This window comes from Cajanus cajan, chromosome 4 (genome assembly GCF_000230855.2).
Source record: "Cajanus cajan strain Asha chromosome 4, NIPB_CcT2T_4, whole genome shotgun sequence".
Taxonomy (NCBI): Eukaryota; Viridiplantae; Streptophyta; class Magnoliopsida; order Fabales; family Fabaceae; genus Cajanus; species Cajanus cajan.
In genome coordinates, this window is record NC_138520.1 from 62,215,129 (window position 1) to 62,233,943 (window position 18,815).

The 18,815-nt window shown below is 30.1% G+C and overlaps 1 protein-coding gene across 1 annotated transcript; it reads right to left on the reverse strand.

Annotated features, from left to right (window-relative positions):
* Positions 1 to 14,508: 14,508 nt before the first annotated feature.
* Positions 14,509 to 18,493, reverse strand: LOC109815921 (uncharacterized). The gene is made up of 7 exons (XM_020380739.3): positions 17,944 to 18,493; positions 16,752 to 16,928; positions 16,503 to 16,649; positions 16,205 to 16,306; positions 16,037 to 16,107; positions 15,856 to 15,923; positions 14,509 to 15,158 (listed from the first exon to the last, which is right to left on the reverse strand). Exons 1-7 carry the CDS (start codon positions 18,121 to 18,123, stop codon positions 14,926 to 14,928), a joined length of 978 nt encoding a protein of 325 aa, XP_020236328.2. The 5' UTR covers positions 18,124 to 18,493; the 3' UTR covers positions 14,509 to 14,925.
* Positions 18,494 to 18,815: the final 322 nt, after the last annotated feature.

Consider the following 18,815-nt stretch of genomic DNA (forward strand, 5'->3'; position numbering starts at 1 on the left):
AAATATTTATTGTTCAAATAGTCATAATTATTAAAAACCTTTAAAACATTCTATAAAATCCATTAAAATATCTATAAGAAAATAACCTCCATAAATATAAAAATAAACGATAATTAACTATTATACTAGTAGAAAATTCGGGATGTTATAATAAATAAAAAGTCATGCCTCCTTAAAAAAAAAAAGGATACCCGAGCTTGCTCGATGCCATACAAGTTGATCTAGACCTTGGCTACTAGGAACATGCATCTCCATAAGCAAAGAAAAGACTTTCTGTAAGATCAATGTGGCAATGCTCTAAGCAGAATTACGAATGAAACAATTCACCAAAGCCTTTAGAGATGGTTTCATACTAATAGGAATCTATAAAGCATCAGTAATTGAAGTATCCATGCACCAAACATCAATACAAAAATTAATAAAAGAACTAGTTTCCAAAACCCAACCTATGTTAGTTTTCACGGTATTCTATTGACAAAATACAAGAAGCCAAATTGACAAAGCTTTAAAACTAACCATAGAAAGGCCATGTGATAAAAATTGAGGTCTCATTAAGGAAGCCCAGTGAACAATAGAGTGCACAAAGTTCTAAGCTAGACGTAATGAAGCAACTTCATTAAGAACTACAAAAGGGTGGAACCAAGACCACCCTCCTAAAGAGGTTGACAAACTTTTCTCCAAGCCACAATGACCAACTTCCTTGAATCAAAGTCTCTAGATCAAATAATGTTTCTAACCCAAATTTTTAAGAAGAGCTTTGGGTCAAGAGTAAACTTGAAAATTATACAATAACATCCAAACACCACATGATTAACCAACTGCACTCTACGCATAATGGATAAAAGAATTTCAAACATGACAACTGAGATTTTATTTTATCCACCACACTTTGTAAAAACCGTGTCGGAGGCTTATACTTAAAAAGAGGAACACCTAAGTAGACAAAAGGCAAACAATTATGGCCAAAACACAAAATATCTTTGAGTTGAATAACTCTAGCATAAGAAAGAGCCCCATGAAAGAATCTACATTTTTCCAGACTAATATTTGTTGACTAGAGGCTTCCCCATATTTAAAAAATAAACTCATTGAATTAATTTCACATATTATGTGTATCAAATGATTGAATAATACCCACTTTCATAATGACTATCTTAAAATTTTATATTAATAATATATCAAAATTAAAATTTAATTTTAAATATTTTCATGTTCTCTTTAGGCTTAAATAAAAGTGAAAATAAAATAAAAGATATTTTAGTCTTTTATATTTTGAGTAAGATTCATTTTATTTCTTTAATTTTGTGAGTTTTTATTTAATCTATCTATTGATTTTATATTTTTTAATAAATTTAAAATTAATAAGAAAAGAGATTGTGTATTAAAAAAATCTCTATTTGAATAAATTTTTCAAAAAAATAACTATAGAAGATTATATCGCCAAATAATTATCTGTAATTTATGTTACGTTGTACCGATAATTTTATTGTATTTATAAAGAATATATTTTTTTAGTGTCAATTTTAAAAAGGAATTTTTATTTTTATTTTATATTCTAATTGTTTTACACACTAAAGAATAAAATAAAATAAAATTGTGTATATAAAAGATTATTTTATTAATAATAATTATCTTTTTTATATAAATAAATGTACATAATGTCTTTTTCAGCTGGTATAAATAGAGTGAAGACAATTTCAACGGGTACAACTCATACATTGCTTAGTATATCTAAAGATTTGATTAGTGACTTTCAATTTGTCATGCTATCGCTAAATAGTTTATATTTAATTTTGTTTCGGTAAGAGAAATTCTAAAGAACTTAAATAAACTTATAATTTTACATTTTTAAGACTTAAATATATTTTTAATATCTTAAATTTAAGATAATTTTATTTTTAATTAATTTCTCAAATTTAAAATTGATTTTTTTTCTATAATTTTAAAGTTTTTATTTTAATTTTTATATTCAAATTTTATTTAAAAATTTGTCAAATACTGTCACATAAAATTTATCTACTAGTATCATTGTTAGTAAAAGTATTATATTAAATTTTATTGATGCTGTATAATTATCTCAATTTATTATTTTTATATATGTTATTGGTGGTCTTAGAGACTAAAATAAAAATTATAAAAATTATAAAAATTAAAATTAATAATCTTAAAATTAAAAAATCAAAAATAAATTTATCTTAAATTTGATAAATTAAACATATATTTATTTTTTTAATTTTAATTTAATTATTTTGTTCAAAATATTATTTTTTTTAATAATGAGAAACAGTTGATTACTAAAAAAAGAACTTTTATTGCCTCATAAAATTAAAAAAAAAATACTTTAAATAAAACTATATATATAAAAATAAATAATAATAATACTCTGCAAAGACAGCAAGCATCTTCCCTTGGATGGGAAATGCCCTAATATTATTTCCCGCACTCTCCGTAGTCCGCACCCAGAATCTTGATTTATATCTGTGTGCAGTGAGTGTGATGAAGCTCGATCTGCTCTCATCAGCAAACCTGTCGTCTAGCGTCTATATTCAAACAAAGAATAATATTAAACAAATTAAGATACTTGGTCGGCATCCAACTAGATTAATTAATCAGGATTTTATTGTGCAATCAAAAAAGGTACACATTTCGTGCGGTTAGTAATTTGGTACAAGACAGGATAGATTAGATTATATTCTAAATACACCTTCCGAGAAATGTTACATTGTTAACCACACCTTTTTTTTTTTTTTTTTGAGGGGTGTTATTGTTAACCACACTTACTCTCATCTTTTTATCAATATCCTTCTATTAATATTTTTTGAAAAACTTTTTTATTTTTTGTTTTTTAAAGGTTCTTTTTTTCAGTTAAAAATTATAAAACTTAGTAAATTTTAACATTTTAAATTAAAAAAAAAACTCGTTAAATTGTTTAATTTGACAATTGTTGCTGAGAGTTTTGGGACTGGGAGACCTTGAGGACATGTTGATTTATGAAGGGTTGGATCAAAGATAAATAGAGCTGGCTTAGGAAATATATAAAAGAAATTTTTTTAAAAGGAAGCTTATAACCTAAGATTTTCAAGAACTCTAGAGAGAAATTAAAGAGAGATTCTCTCCTCCTTCTCCCTTCTTTCTTCTTCTTTCTTACTAGAACTTTTCTTTTCAACCATTTTCTCAACTGACCCTAGTAGTTATGGGGCTAGAATCTGAGCTTGTGGAAGCGAAATATTCAAGTCAGAGTCCCACGAAGTTCCTTATCTTCTCCTATTGTGGATTTAAGTCTCCAAGAGGTAAAGGAAACTATGGTTTTGATTGAGGTGTGCATTATATTTTGTTGATGATTAGATTGATTAGGTTGAAGGTGTTGAATGATTTAGAAGATGAAGTTGAGAGGGTTTCCATGGTTTGAAGAAAAATATGAAAAATTGAGTTGATTCTGTTTGGATGTTTGTTGCATGTTGTTTTTAATGATGAAACTTAGTTGTATATAATGCATAATTGTTGTATGTTGCATTGGATGTTATTGGGCTACTATTTTTTAGGTGCTTCGGATTGGAATCAATTCTTACATAAGTGCAGAAATTGATATCGTGTCAAGAACACCTTCAAGACGTCGAACATGGTTCCAAGGAGAAACATCTATCTCACTCATGTTGGATGCATGATTGGTGACGCCAAGCGTGAGGAGAGAAACTCATCTCGGGTTGGAATTACGTTGGACATGGGTTGAGTGGTTTTGGGCATGAGATGAGAGGATGGTCTTTGTCTGAGATCACATCGGGTACTAGTAGAGTGGCACTAAACGTGAGTCGAGTAGAGAGCTCTCTATCTGATTAGGGTCAAGCATGGGTGTTGCCATCCCAAGCACAAGATTGAGGGCACTCTTTGCCTCAATCACGTTGACGCAAGTGGTGCAATGTCGGGTGTGCGCAAGATAAAGGGCTCTCTGCCTCACTAACATTGGGCGCCTAGGGAGTGGCATTGAGCACGAGTTGTATGTTGTTTTATATATAGTTGATTGATGGTGAATGAGTTGCGTGATGTAAAATTGATTGCTTGAGTGTTTGGCAACTAATTTATAATGATACAGTAAGTTGAACATGTTGTGATGTTGTGAGTTGTTTTATGTTGACTTAAGTTGATTTATGATATTGTTCAATCAAAGTTGTGAATGTTGCAAAGATGTTCATTGTTTATGTTGTTTAAGTTGTTATGTCGTAAAGTTGAAAGTTGAATATTGTATAAGTTGTATGTTATTAAAGCTAATGAGTTGAATGTTGAAAGTTGATAAAGTTGATAAATTATAGATATGTGGGTTAGATACATGTCTTAACTACGATACATAGAAACTAGAGGAGAGTTAAAAATGTTTTTAAACTTAATATTTCATTGTGCAGATATACATTACAAATACAATGCTCCGAGAGCCTGATTGAAATCGTTCGGTGAGTTGACCTTTGAAAGTTATCTCCTCTAGGTTCTATGTGATATTCATGTATGGACAAGGTCGATGCACACATATATAAAGCAACCAACCCAGTAATATATCAGGTTGGGGACTTAGTCTCTAACCTAATATCAAAAAATTACAGTATTTAAAGGTTAATCTCGGTAAACTAATAAATATATGATATAAACATTCTTAAGAGCATCTACAATAGGAGTTGCTTATAAGCAACTCCCAACCACTTTAAATAGGTCCCACTGTACCACATCACTCATAAGCAACCCATACTACATTTTTATAATTTTTACTCCAATGCAAATTGCTTATAAGCATCCCAACGTCTTTTTTTTTTTTTTTTTAAATTTCGTTCAAGTCTCACTTTTCACTTTCTCTTTCTCATTCTCCGTTTCTCACCTTCACTTTAACGTCTCTTTTTCTTCTCTCTTATTCTCACCCTTCACTCTCTCTCTCTCTCAAAGTTTCACCATGAAAGACCCACCCTGGTGAGACGTGTGGGCGGTTGAGGAGTCCCGGGCGGAGGTCTGGTTGGGCGGAGCTGTGGACGGAGCTAAGGCTGTCTGGTCGGGCGGAGAGGCGCGCACCAGAGGAGGTTTGATTGGACGGAGCGGCCGGCGCCAGAGGAGATCTGGTCGGACAATTTTCGCGCGACGAAGGACCCCGGAGACGCGCGTGCTGCGAACGATTTTCGCCACCACCGCCATCCGCATGGCCGGCTTCGACTACCACACCACCACCATCGTGCGCGGCCGGCTTCCATAACCACGCCGCCCCAGACGTGCTGCCGCTGCTCAAAACATGGCCATCGGAGGGAGTCCATTGAGAGGGAGAACTAGGTGTGGAAGTTTTATCTGTTTTTTGTTTGCAAAAACAATCACTGTCATGTTCCACCTAGGATGAACAACAGCCAATCAAACCTTTTCATTTTAATTTTCAGAGTGTAAGCACTGTTGCTTCTCCAAGCAACGGTGCTAAAAATTTTTGGACTTGTTTTGCCACCTAGAATAGCTCCAGTGGGGATTTCTTATAAGCAACGTTGCTTATTTTTAAAATACACCCTAAGCACCCCCACTGGAGGTGCTCTAATATATATATATATATATATATATAAGTAAGAGGACTTTTATCTGTTCAATACACAAAAATATTTTCTCTTTTTTTTTTTATCAAACAGGGAGAGAATTACAAATTAATATAAAATAAAACAGATCTCACGGGAATTTTAATCTTTACTGTCATATATATTATAAACATACCAATAATATTTGGCTTAAATGATAGTGTTCGTGATGATTAAAAGGTATAGTACGTGTTCACAATCATTTAAATTCTGAATAATTAATAGAGGGTATATACGTATTACCGAAAAACAATTTTTAATGACATTTTTATAGTGGTAAAAATGTAATTATTATTAAATCAATTATAAATTATATAATTTTGTAATTAATAAATATTAGTTATTAAAATTTATTATTTATAACTATTATTTTATATATAATTAATTTAATTAAATTTTTTATAATTTAATGATTTTTATCAATATTTTAAATAAATATTAATAATAATATTAACGATTTTACATATATTAACTATTATTTAATTACTAATATAATAATAATAATAATAATAATAATAACTATTTATATAAAATCCTTAAAAGGTAAAATAATGGTCGCAAAAATTTAATTTTAGTGTAGTGTACGCAGCAATAATATTTTTCCCATCTATCTTCAAATCAAAACAACAGTGCTATCCGTTTTCCTCTCATGCAGGATAAAGGCGAGAGAGTGACGGGACAGTCAATGAGGAAAAATAAACTTTTAAGAAGACATATATGGACAAAACATATGTCCTTTCAGTTCACTTTATTCCAGAAAATCCTAAGAAATTTTCTTGGAATCAGATGTCAGCTTTAATTATTAATTAATACAAAATTTAATAAATAAAGGATCTTCATTAACAAATATCCTAATGGTTAAGGAATCAGAAAATAAAATATTTTTATTAAAAAGTTAATAGAATGCATGCTATATACATGTTTTTATTTCTTAACAAGATTTGTTAACGTTTTCTAAAGCTAAAAAGCTTCAACATAAACATCCAAATGGCCTTGGAATCAGAAAAGCATATATGTAGTTTTAAATGTACTTAAGATTGTTAAAAAGGAAAGCATACATCAAGTCATTCCACAAACGACAAAACCCCCACTGTTATTAAGATGTAGCTGGAATTTTCAGGATTGAGATATCTTGAAGATTCTATCATATCTTTCTTATTGTAAAGAATTTAATAAACAGAAGGAACAAAATTAAAATTCCTCATTTGCATTAAACATAATAAATGTAACCATCTCATTCTACTTTTTGTCAATTAGGTACTTAAGACTGCTTCTGCTAATAGTTAGACTTGAGGCTTCGAAGATATCTAGCAGATAGCAAAAGACTGTCAAGTGGCACCAAATCTCTTTTATACAAGTAGCTTTGCTTACACTTTATCCTACATTTACTTACACCTAAATTAATTTTTATCGTAGTTTTAAATTGCAATTACATTTTGTTATTAAAATTAGTGGACAATTGATACAGATGTTGTTAATGTGGCAACAATTGCATTTGTGCCGAGGCTGCCCAAGCACAATATTATAGCTGCAATTGTGATTATAAAATGCAATTTAAAACCATCTCTGCAATGTGATATTGCAACATATGTTATGACTTGAGACAACAGTTTGCTTCATGTAAATATTTGTCATTGTTAAGCTCAACCTCATGCTTTGCAGCACGTGGATATTACTATTGATTTTTCTTGTAGAAAACAATGAGAAATGCTAACTACATTCAATAATTTTAGTAGTTCTGTCACTAAATTAATAGAGTTATTAAATGAAACTTGAGGCCCACCAAATTTGTAATCTTTAATATATTTTAGTTAATAATAAAAAGAGTATTAGAGAGAGTTTTACCAATATTCCTCAAATAATATTGTTAGACAAAAAGTTGAAGAAACATATGGAGGTGCAGAATTCTCATGTTCATTGTCATGCATTAAACAGACGCTTCATATAGTTAGTGAAGAGATGAAGGAACTTCTGATCTAAACCAGGATATATAGGAAGGTTGACTTCACTGGATTCATATCCAATTCACACCTCAATTAGATGATCCTAAGTGGCCTGTGTTTTATGCAAGCTTAAACTTTAAAGAAAATAAAAGTTACTTAAGGATGAACATACATACTGCATATCGTATTCTTCCAAAGTCACCAAGCTTTTGTAGGTGATCCCACGTTAGTTTAGTTATATTAATCAGTAAAATATGAAATTAGTATATATTGGTGGGGCAACACTCATCCTATAAATTAGTAAATTAGTATTTGGAGTTGAGTTAAGCTCATTTTAAGATGGTATAAAATTTATTCTAATAATTATTATTGAGTCTATCAAATTATTTATTATCGAATAATTATTAGATTTATAGATGTTCAGTCTTATAAATCTTATAAATTAAATATTTAATTTTTAATATGAGGTATATGTTGAAAATCTTACATTAATTAAATATATAATTAAGATAGTGTGGTTATAAGCTGAGTTTTAAACTGTTTGTCTATTGTTTTTTAAACTAGCTGCATTATTTTTAACTGTCATCAGATAAATTGTGAATATTTCTCTGTATGGATATGGTCTATAACTCTATTTAAAGGGTGTAAGATTATGATAGAGACTTGGGTATTATGGGGTGCTTAAATTACACTTTAAGTAATATATGATGATCAGTGGAGTATTTCAATGACCTAGTCCTACTTCTTTAAGGGAGAGTTCCCCACGTGTACTTCAGTGCTTCTAATTGGTAACATTTGGCAACCCGCAAGTGAAGCATCTCATACTATTCAATCTCCTGATTTCATTTGTCATTTTTAGAATATTTCTCTATCTTAAATTATTTTCCATTTAAAATATAAAAAATACTAAATACTTTTCCCAATAATATCCTTAAAAAATAAATGCATACAATGTAATTAATCATTTATGAAAAATAGTATTTTAATAGAAATGCACTAGCATAATGCATCACCTTAAACAACAATAAAGTAAGAATAAGGGAGTGGCTAATGAGTTATTTTTCTTTCTGTTTGGGCATATAAATTGGTACTGTTCAGTAAATGAGAGCATTAACCACAGCGACATCCTCTTGATTAAACTGTTCTGCATTGGTGATGAGGAAGAGATAATCTGCATCCCAAGGACTAGAAAGATCTAAAATGTTTTTCTAAACCTCATGATGCAGAGTCCTCACCCAATAATATTGACTCCACCAAGAAAAATTGATGTCAAAATGATTAATTAAACAGTCTGCATTGTTGTCAAGGAAGAGATAATCTGCATCCCAAGGACTAGACACAACAAAAATATTGCTCTAAGTCTCAGGATGCAGATTACCCCTTCCTGACACTATTTTCATTCAACAAGTATAGAACCAATGGAAGTTATCAAGTTTATTAAACTGGTTTTGAGTTGGTGATAAGGAAGAGGTAATCTGCATCCCAAGGACTAGTTCCAATACAAGTATTGTTCTAAACCTCAGGATGCAGATTACCCATCCCCGCTCAACACTTGCTCCTCCAAGGAGTATTAAGCTAATGGCAGAGAAAGAAAGAAAGAAAGAATATTAGTAAATAATCTACCTAAAGGTTTGTTTGTAGTGGATTGGAATGTTGGATTGAGGGTCATTTGAATGATCATACGAATTTATAGTGGTTCGAATGACTAAGAATCTGCTTTATAATCCAAAGAGGACCATCTCTGTCCAAAGCAATGATATAATGAACTAGAATGGAATGCTTTTATGACCATCTCTGTTGTATCTTGAATCTTGATAGCAACTTTTATGATCAGTTAGGAATGTGGAGTTTGGAGATTGGACAGCTATTCGTTGTCTTAATCTTACAACTTGCAGGCAACTTGGCTGTATTGTAGATTCATGTGGTTTTAGAGAAATCCTAACAATACTCTCTAACGTACTTTCTGGAACACACTCTGCACTATTGAGTTAAATTTATTGAAAATCACACAACCTGTAGGTTCAACTTCATATTTAATGAGTTGCACTCATGACATTATATTATAGTTTTTAATAAATTTTAACTCATACTAAAGAATACTATATCAGTAAGAGTTGTTAAAAAGTATGTTGTTAGGTGTCCTGATACTATAAATGGTAATTCTCCAATAAATGCAGAACTCACGTCGATAAATATACATATTATGTTTTATTTTATTCAAATTAACAAACTTGGAGGACCTCCTAGAGTTTGGTGCTCATACAATGTTACAAGTGACAACCTATTGAAAAAAATATAATATAAAATTTTCTAAGTTAATTGGTGGTTATAGTATGGGTTAAGCATAGCTATACAATCCTTAATTGACATCACATATCATATTCAGTTTAGGCTATATATAATTAAACTTTCTTTCTTTTAATTGATACACGAGATGAAGAACCAGCAGAGCCACAAGGTTGCATCACCTTGCATGACCCTACTAATAAGATTACCAAGCTTCCTGGTAACACTTCATTCCATCAGGAATAGATACCACCAAATGTTCTGCATTGTCATTTGCCACTACCAGTGATAAATGTTATCTGTTATATTTATTAACTAAATCTAATACTTTCTAGATCATATTCTATACCTTAGGACCATCGAGTGTTGTGCTTGAAATTAATTTGAAAGGTATAGAATCTCAATTTTTTGAGGGCAAGATCATAATAACGTGAGCATATAGGTGGACCAATTTGTTCCCGTTTTACTGGTTTACAACAAAATAAAGCAAATTCCTGATATTTAAGACTGAAGCAGACACTATTATATATCGATGTTAACCTATGCATAATGCAAACCGTGTTGCAAGAGAATGAATATTTCGATTTGAACCAAAGCCAATGGTCTTATCTTTCCACTTCAATTCACCCGATTATAGAATGGACATTTATCATGACTCAGATTATTGTTAGACATTTTAAAATGACTTTTTTTTTTTTTTTGTATAAACTTGATTAATAAAAATGTATATTCAATATTCATAAATTATGTGAGCAATTTAAAAGGCACAAAATAATAATCTGTAATCTTATTTATTGTTGAGTTCAAAATGCCACTAAACAACGTAAAGATGCCTCTTCTATAGAGGATAGCTGTGATCTCATAAAAATGAATGATACTGCAACAGATGAGGACCCTCTGCATTCCAAAAAATTCTCGAGAGTCTATATTTATCAACCTGAATTACTACAATTTTTATCATTTAGTTGGATCTTTAAGGATTTAATCCTCCCATATTTCTTTGAGAACTGTATAGATTTTTTTAAAAATAATTATGATATTGATATAAAATATCCATCTTAAAAATAGTGACTAATTTTTATTGGAAGCTATAGGGCACACAAAATAAATATTTACTTTTCAATATAGTCTATTCTATACTTTTAAGTTCAGAATGATAAAAATTGTCATGGTGTTGTATGTTTGTTTCACAACAATCATATTTTTTTTAAAGAATTTTGTGTGCATTAAAGGAAAGAGTGCAATAGTCATGTATCTTGTGTAATGTAATTTTACACTTTCAATCAATTGGATATCTCACCATTAAATGAAAATCAGATTACACATGATACAAATTTCCAATTCGTACATAATTTGTAAATTTTGATTGGAATTTTTTTTGGTGGAATATATATGAGACCATACAGGACAGTACATCAGTTTATGGACCCAACAGAACATGGGTCACTCACATGTCACAGATAATGATGGTTGTTCAAAGTTGAATGAAATGAATGCCTAACACGCCAACAATTGTACTTTGGCATAAAACTTTTTCGACTTCACTTTCGGGACTCCTTCCTAAAAAGGAGAATATCAGTTTTTCTTTAATTTGTTGATTTATATTGAACTGTGAAAATTACATATTGAGTGATAAAAGTTACATATTAAATAACAAAAAAATTACACAAAAGTCATGGACAAATAAAATTTAGAGGCTAGATGATACGAATTAATACTTTAGTTGTTTATTATATATAATATAATTAAAATTTATATAAATTGTATATAAAATACTATATTTAAATATATAAATTATATTTAAAATATGTATACATAAGTATTTTTAAACAAATAAATTATATTTTATATTTATGATAAATAATTTGTATTGAAAAATATTTTTTATTTATTAATAATCTATTTTAAAATATCAATAATTAATTAATAAATAAGTATGATAAATAAAAACTGAATTAGATAAGAGATTATAAAAATTCTTACAAACTTTTTCATTGAAAAAAAGTCCTTAAAAATATTGTCGTACAAAATAGATGTTAGTGCTTAATATATAGAAGTTAATTACATTATTTTAGAATTTAGAGAATAGAATTATCCAATTTATATTTAGTATTAATAGGTATATATTTTATTAGTTAGCATGTGATTTTAAAAAATAATTTTAAATATAATTTATTTTATTAAACTTTATTTTAAATTGCGTGTGTGTGTTTTTAGTCCTTATCATTTATTTTTACAAGGACTAAATTAAAAAAAAAAACCAAAATAATATGTATTAAATTTAAAAAGAAATAATTTTAATTATAGAAATTAAAAGATAAAGTTTATGAAAGTATAATGACTAAAGACATAATTAAGTCCTTAATTAATTATTTTTACAAATACTCATGACATCCAATATGCCTTTGAGATGGCAAACAAATATATATGTACTTACAAATATTTACAAATAAAACTTATTATGGATAATAAATGGGTAAAGTTAAATTGGTATCTGCTTAATAATGAGACAGAAATCATACCCATTTACAAATATTCTTACTCTAAAAATATTTTTATTTATACATAAAATAGTTTGATTGGATTTATTTTCACTAGAAATATATGTCATAATTATTTATTTTAATAAAAATATATTTTACAAAATTATTTTTTAATATAAATGTTTTTAAATTATTTATTTTTATTTTATTTTATTTCTTACTTTTTTATTTAAAATTTTACATTTTAACAAATATCTACGGATATCTATAACTACCCATAAAGATTCATAAACACTCACTAAATAAATACCTATACTAAACAAAATGAGTGACAGGAGGCTACTACTCACCCATTATCATCCCTACATATATTTGAGCAATACAATAGATGTACCAAGGTTAATAACATCTGCTAAGTTTGTGGAGGAGGAATTAGATTCAATCCCTGCACAATACACTCTTAAAGAGAGATAAGAGTGATTAAGCACTGACTTAGGATCTATCCCATAGTTGATCCAAAGAACGGAAGCTTGTAAAGATAGCTTGGAATGTGTTTTTATATATATACATGCTTCAATCTCCAATAATTTATACGTTATTTTGAATTAATAAAATAAAATATTAAATAATTTTTAAATTTTTAAAAAAAATTTCAAACTTGATTTATGTATCAAAAACTTTTAATTTTTTTTGGTAAATTAATAAAAAATAAAAACAAAGGAAAACGAGATTACAAACTTGACAAGGAATCAACTCCTAAGGCCATAAACACGAAACTAGGAGGACTCCTCCATTTCACCATATCAACCAAGTTTCGAGCACCCCAACAAGCATTAAAATTTGATATAGAATATAAATTATTGAATGAAATAAATCTAGGTAAATTTACTCTTAGAAGATTCTGTTTAGAGTAGGGATTCATTTACACAAAGTATATAAACTTACTTCACTAATTGATTCATATTCTATTTTAAATTTTAATGATTTAACTATTAAATTAAAAGTAATTAATACACAAAAGTCTATAAATTTTTATAAACTTTGAAAACTATTTGATACTGTATTTTATTAATTCAAATTGAAAAATAATTATAAAAATATTTTATATGTTAATTTAAATTAATGAAACAAAGTATTAAATAATGTTTAAATTTTTTTAAAACTTACAAACTTAATCTGTGCATTAAAAACTTTTAATTCAATAATTTGATCTTTAAAATTTGATGTAATATATAAGTTATAAGTAGAATTAATATAGATAAATTTCTTCTTGAAATAAACAAATCCCTCCTCTCTCTCTCTACATATATATATATATATATATATATATATATATATATATATATATATATATAAGTTAATCACTTATACACTGTCAGTGTAAAAAAAATTTACATTACCAATTATATCTTTTAATTGTGTCATGTCACTATAAACATATTTACTTTTAATAGTGACATGGCACAATTAAAAGATATAATTGGTTGTCAGTGTAAAAAAACTTTACACTAGCAGTGTATAGGTGATTAACTATATATATATATATATATATATATATATATATATATGTATATATATATATATGAAGAATGCTAATATACTCCCACCTATTTTTTAGTAGAAGTATGTTAACAACCTACACCACAATTTTAGGACAAAAATATCACTCATTTCTTTTGATTTGGTTAATTCGTACAAAAGATATTATAGTAATTTAATTTAATTTAAAAAAAATAAAATATTTTTTCTCTCTTATTAACTTCATTTACTAAGTTATTTCTTTTTTCTATTAATTAATTTTTATTTATTCAGAGAGAGAGGGAGGAGGCATCATGAGAGATGAGAGAGAAATGAGTTAAAGAAAGAATTTAATAAGAGATAGATAAATAAGTTTGAGAAAGAATTTAATAGGAAAGAAAAATAGGTTGAAAAAGGAATTTAATAGGAGAGAGAAATGACTTAGTAAAAGAAATTAATAAAAGAGAAAAAATACTTTTATTTAAAATATATATATATATATATATATATATATATATATATACACTTGCGGGCGTAGAAGGCAGTTACGCTAAGGTCCTGATGATGTACTATTAACCATCCAGTTGTCCGATGTATGAATGACCTAAACATGCTACTTTTGACTCATTTGTATGGTAGGCTGAAAACATAAATGCAAGTTTACTTCATGAAAAATTTGATAGATCTAAAGTCTAAATCCCAATTAGTAGATCTTGCATGCATTTTAATTAATAAAAAGGTGTATTGGAATACATGTGAAGAGCACTGCTAACATTTCCATGATGAAAATATATAACTCACATTACTCTCAAAACAAAGATGCCGCCACAACATAGGCCAAGATAATTAAATGATAGAGAGAGACTTCCAAGTCTCGTCTCGGGAAAAATAATGTCCTAATCGTGGCAAGCTTTCTACAACAAAGCTATTTCACTAACCACCCATAACTATAGCCTAAAATTCGAATTACGTACAATTGACGTCACTCACTCAATTATAACTACTACCTATACATTAACAAAAATGTGCCCATGGCTACGACAATAAAATTCACCACAAAATTTCCTACCAAGGATTGAAACTGAAGAAGTCATGAGCATCATATATATGCTAATCTCTTGGAGATAGAAGCATCTTCAATGTTTCATATGTCATAAAGACAATGCCCACGCTGGGAACAACCTTGTAGTACTCGGGCAAAATGCCTCTATACAAACCTCGTGCCCCTTCGTTCTGAATTATGTGCCTGAATGTCCCAAACAAACTGCTATTATAGACACGTGCACGGCGGCCGGCGCCCTCTAACTGCATCCTGCGCCTTACAAGATCCAAAGGAAATGTTGCTGCATGTTGCAAGGGACAACAATTAAACACAAATTCGTGCCACATGAGGAAACTGCTATTGATCAGAGAATAATAGCTTCTACCATATAACTTCCTGGGAAAATTGATACTGAAGAAATTACATATTCTTTCAAAGAAAACAAGTTAACTACACTTCCTAACTGATTCATTTTAAAGGTACTACACACTACATCCATAAGCCAATGATCATTGTCCCATAGCAACCTCCACCAGCCACTGCCACAACCACCACAACAATTAGCACCGTAACCGTCATCATTACTATTATTGTCATTGTCATTACCAATGCAATAATCACCACCATGCTGCTACCACTGCCAGTGCCGCTACCATCACCCCCATCAAAAAACAAGTTTGAAATAGGAAGGAATGATTTGGATTTAAGACTTGGTATTAAAATCTGAAAACTGAAAACTACAAAAATTTAAAACTGAAAATTATTTTTTGTTTTAGAAAAAATTTCAAAAATCGTAAACGTAAAACAAACAATCATACCAAATAATGCCTGAACAAATTTATTCAAGCATATCTTAATTAACATTATTTGTTCAATTAAAAAGCATGCATCATATCTAGAACAGGATATGGAATCTTTTATCTAAAATTATATTTAAAAGAAACATTTGAGAATTGAAAAAAATGATATTGGATATAGCCACCATCAATAACACCAACCTGTTGATGCTGCAACTCCTGAAAGGCTGCCACAAGCAAGACTGATCATGACAGTAGAATCATCCGGCCTAAATTTTAAAGAAACAGACTGAATATTTACAAAGCATACACATCACACATGAGGAGGTAACATTCCCCGTAAAGTACTCTCAGTTCAATGCAAATACAGATATTCATTCACCTTCGGGACTGCCAAAAAGAACGTAAGCCCTCATAGACAGAAAAGCTTATAGCTATATTGGGCCCAACACCCTGTACCACACAAGTAGTTATGTCAGTTGTAAAATATAGCAGGATCATCAACATAAAGAAGCTAAAAACAAGAATTGAAAACACATCTTGAGCATACCAACAATGTAGCTCCAAGTCCCTTGTAGAGACCCAAGAACCCCTCTTCTCTACAAATGGTATTAAAAGCATGTGAGATGCCCCTGTAGTATATGGAACTTCTCTGCAGAGAAACAAAGCATGTTAGTCTCAACTCTCGGTAAAAATAAAACCACAAACAGAAAGTCATTACAAATTGGATCAAATTCAATGAAACAGTAAATGTCAATTAAAATAATGTAAACAACTGATGTGTATGTAGCCACTAATGTAAACAACTGAGTTTCAAAAATTCTCAACTCACAAAAATTGGTAATTACCTGTGCTGCAAGTCGTGTTCTCACTAAATCCAAAGGATATGTAGCAGTAGCAGCTGTTACACCGGACAAACCGCCACCTACAAAGTGCACAAGGAGATCTGTACTGGTATTTCCTCTAAGATTCTCCCCCAGAAGCAAATGTAATAGCTGTAACACAATAAAGAAACGATGAAATTGATTCAAACTTTAGAAACACATTCAACAACTTCTGGACCACATACATATTATGTAAAGGGCATCAGAGGTTACATTCTTGTAACGTTCATAAGCATAGAAGTTGACTGCAGAATAAGGGAGACGATGAGCTATGGTCACCAAATTGCCTTTCCAAAATGCTCTGAACCCTTCTTCATTGACAATACGTGAAGCCTCACCCCAAATGCTAGGCTTGCTCAATGCTGACACATCAAAATGCATGCCATGCACCTGATAAAGTCAAGGCGTGTAAAAGAGTAAGACAAACAATAGTTGAAAGAACTGAGCGAGTTTAACAAGGAGAATGATGGATATACACTTAAACGTTTTCAATGAAATCAATTAATTACTTACATACTGACGTTACTAAATATCATTGAAGATAAAAACTTCAAAAAAGTTTACAATCAAGAAATGCATGATTTCTAGCAGAAGAATAATCATCCGTCTAGCAATTATCAAAATTTGACTTTGAATATGTAGAGATGAAATGGAGACAAGAAATGAACAGAACATAAAATGGATGGTGGGAAAGAATTCCTGAATAATAAGATTAAATAAACAAGGCAACAAGAATACATATGAACCCTGAAGAATGCATGCTAATCTTCAAAGCTTAAACTAACAATTTCTCCCAACTTAACACTGAAAAGCTTTGGACATAAATACAACATAAAAACTAACAAAAGCTTAAAGCGCTATTCCCTGATCTAAAAAGAACAGTGTGATACGCTGGAGTGAACAGATACTATTCATGACTCTGGCACTTGCAGCCTTCAAATGACACAACAGTAAGAACATAGACCCTTTATGAACAAAGAATTTCAATCAAGTGCGGTTCGAATAAACTTTAACACTTGTAAAAAGATAAAAAGGTAAATGAATTAAACTTTGCCCTTAAAACCAGCATTTGGAGAAGTTAAATGAGAATCTCTATAAAAGTTAAAGTGCATAAACTGATTTTAACTCGTGGGAGAAGTTTAATTCATTTTACTATCTTTTAGAAGTTTATAAAAATAAGCATAGACGATAAGGTAGACTAGAATTGAATGTAAGCTTCATGTTCTGCCTCCCCCACTAAAACCAACCAAGTGAACCAACTAAACCAGAAACCAAAACCCAATACCCGATTTAAGCCAAAGCCTCAAAAGTCAAAATTCACATCCAAGTCAAGCTAGGGAACACCAAATTCAAACACATTCACTATAACATTTTTTAAACAGCAATATATAGATAAACAAATAACCTGAAAAAGGATGGTGAGGCGTGCAAGTGGAGCAGTGCACGTCTTGGCAAATGCACCTGCTAATCCACCAGCAAGAAGCTGAGACAGCGTTCCCATTTGTGTTTGCTGATTCTTCTGCAGCATTTTCACGTTGTTTCCATGCCCACCTTCAACCGCCACACCCACTCGCGCTGCTTCCATACCCAACCCTCCAAAAATCTAATTTTTAAATGAAAAAATAAACAAATGAAAGACCCTTGTTCTTCTTTTTTCCTCGGAGTGCCAGAAGAGGGATTAACCTAGGAAACCTCGAACTGCGGGTTCCCAGAAGAGGATGGGTTGTTGTTACATGGGTGATGGGAAGGCCTTCACTCGACAAGGAACAGGGGCGTGAAGATGATGGAGAATAACACAACAGGTCCTTTGGTTTGATCCTGAGAAGGTGAAGCCTTGAAGTGAAGGAAAACAACAAAAAGAGAAAAAGTGAAAGGGTTTAGGTGTGAACGATAATTAGAATTAGGGTTTTACAAAGTTTGGACGGTGCCGTGTTTGCTACCACTAGTTCAGTGCCGCTCTCGCCTGTACTGTAGTAGAAATAATTTGTTACAATTTAAGTAGCCATTATAATTAGATTAGATTTTTTACTATATTTCTTACACTTCTCTTTTTATCTTGCAATGTCTATTTTCAAGATTTGTCGTGGTTAAGATACAAATACAATACAATAAAATAAATTAATTATCATATTTTATTGTGTTAATAAATTAGGGGAATTTTATCTTACTTTTAGTCTAGGTAAATATTATATATAACAATAAATAAAGGAGATATATGTGTTTTAGTTTTCAGTTTTCTTTATCCAATTTTATTCCTTGTTTGATGTCATATTCACA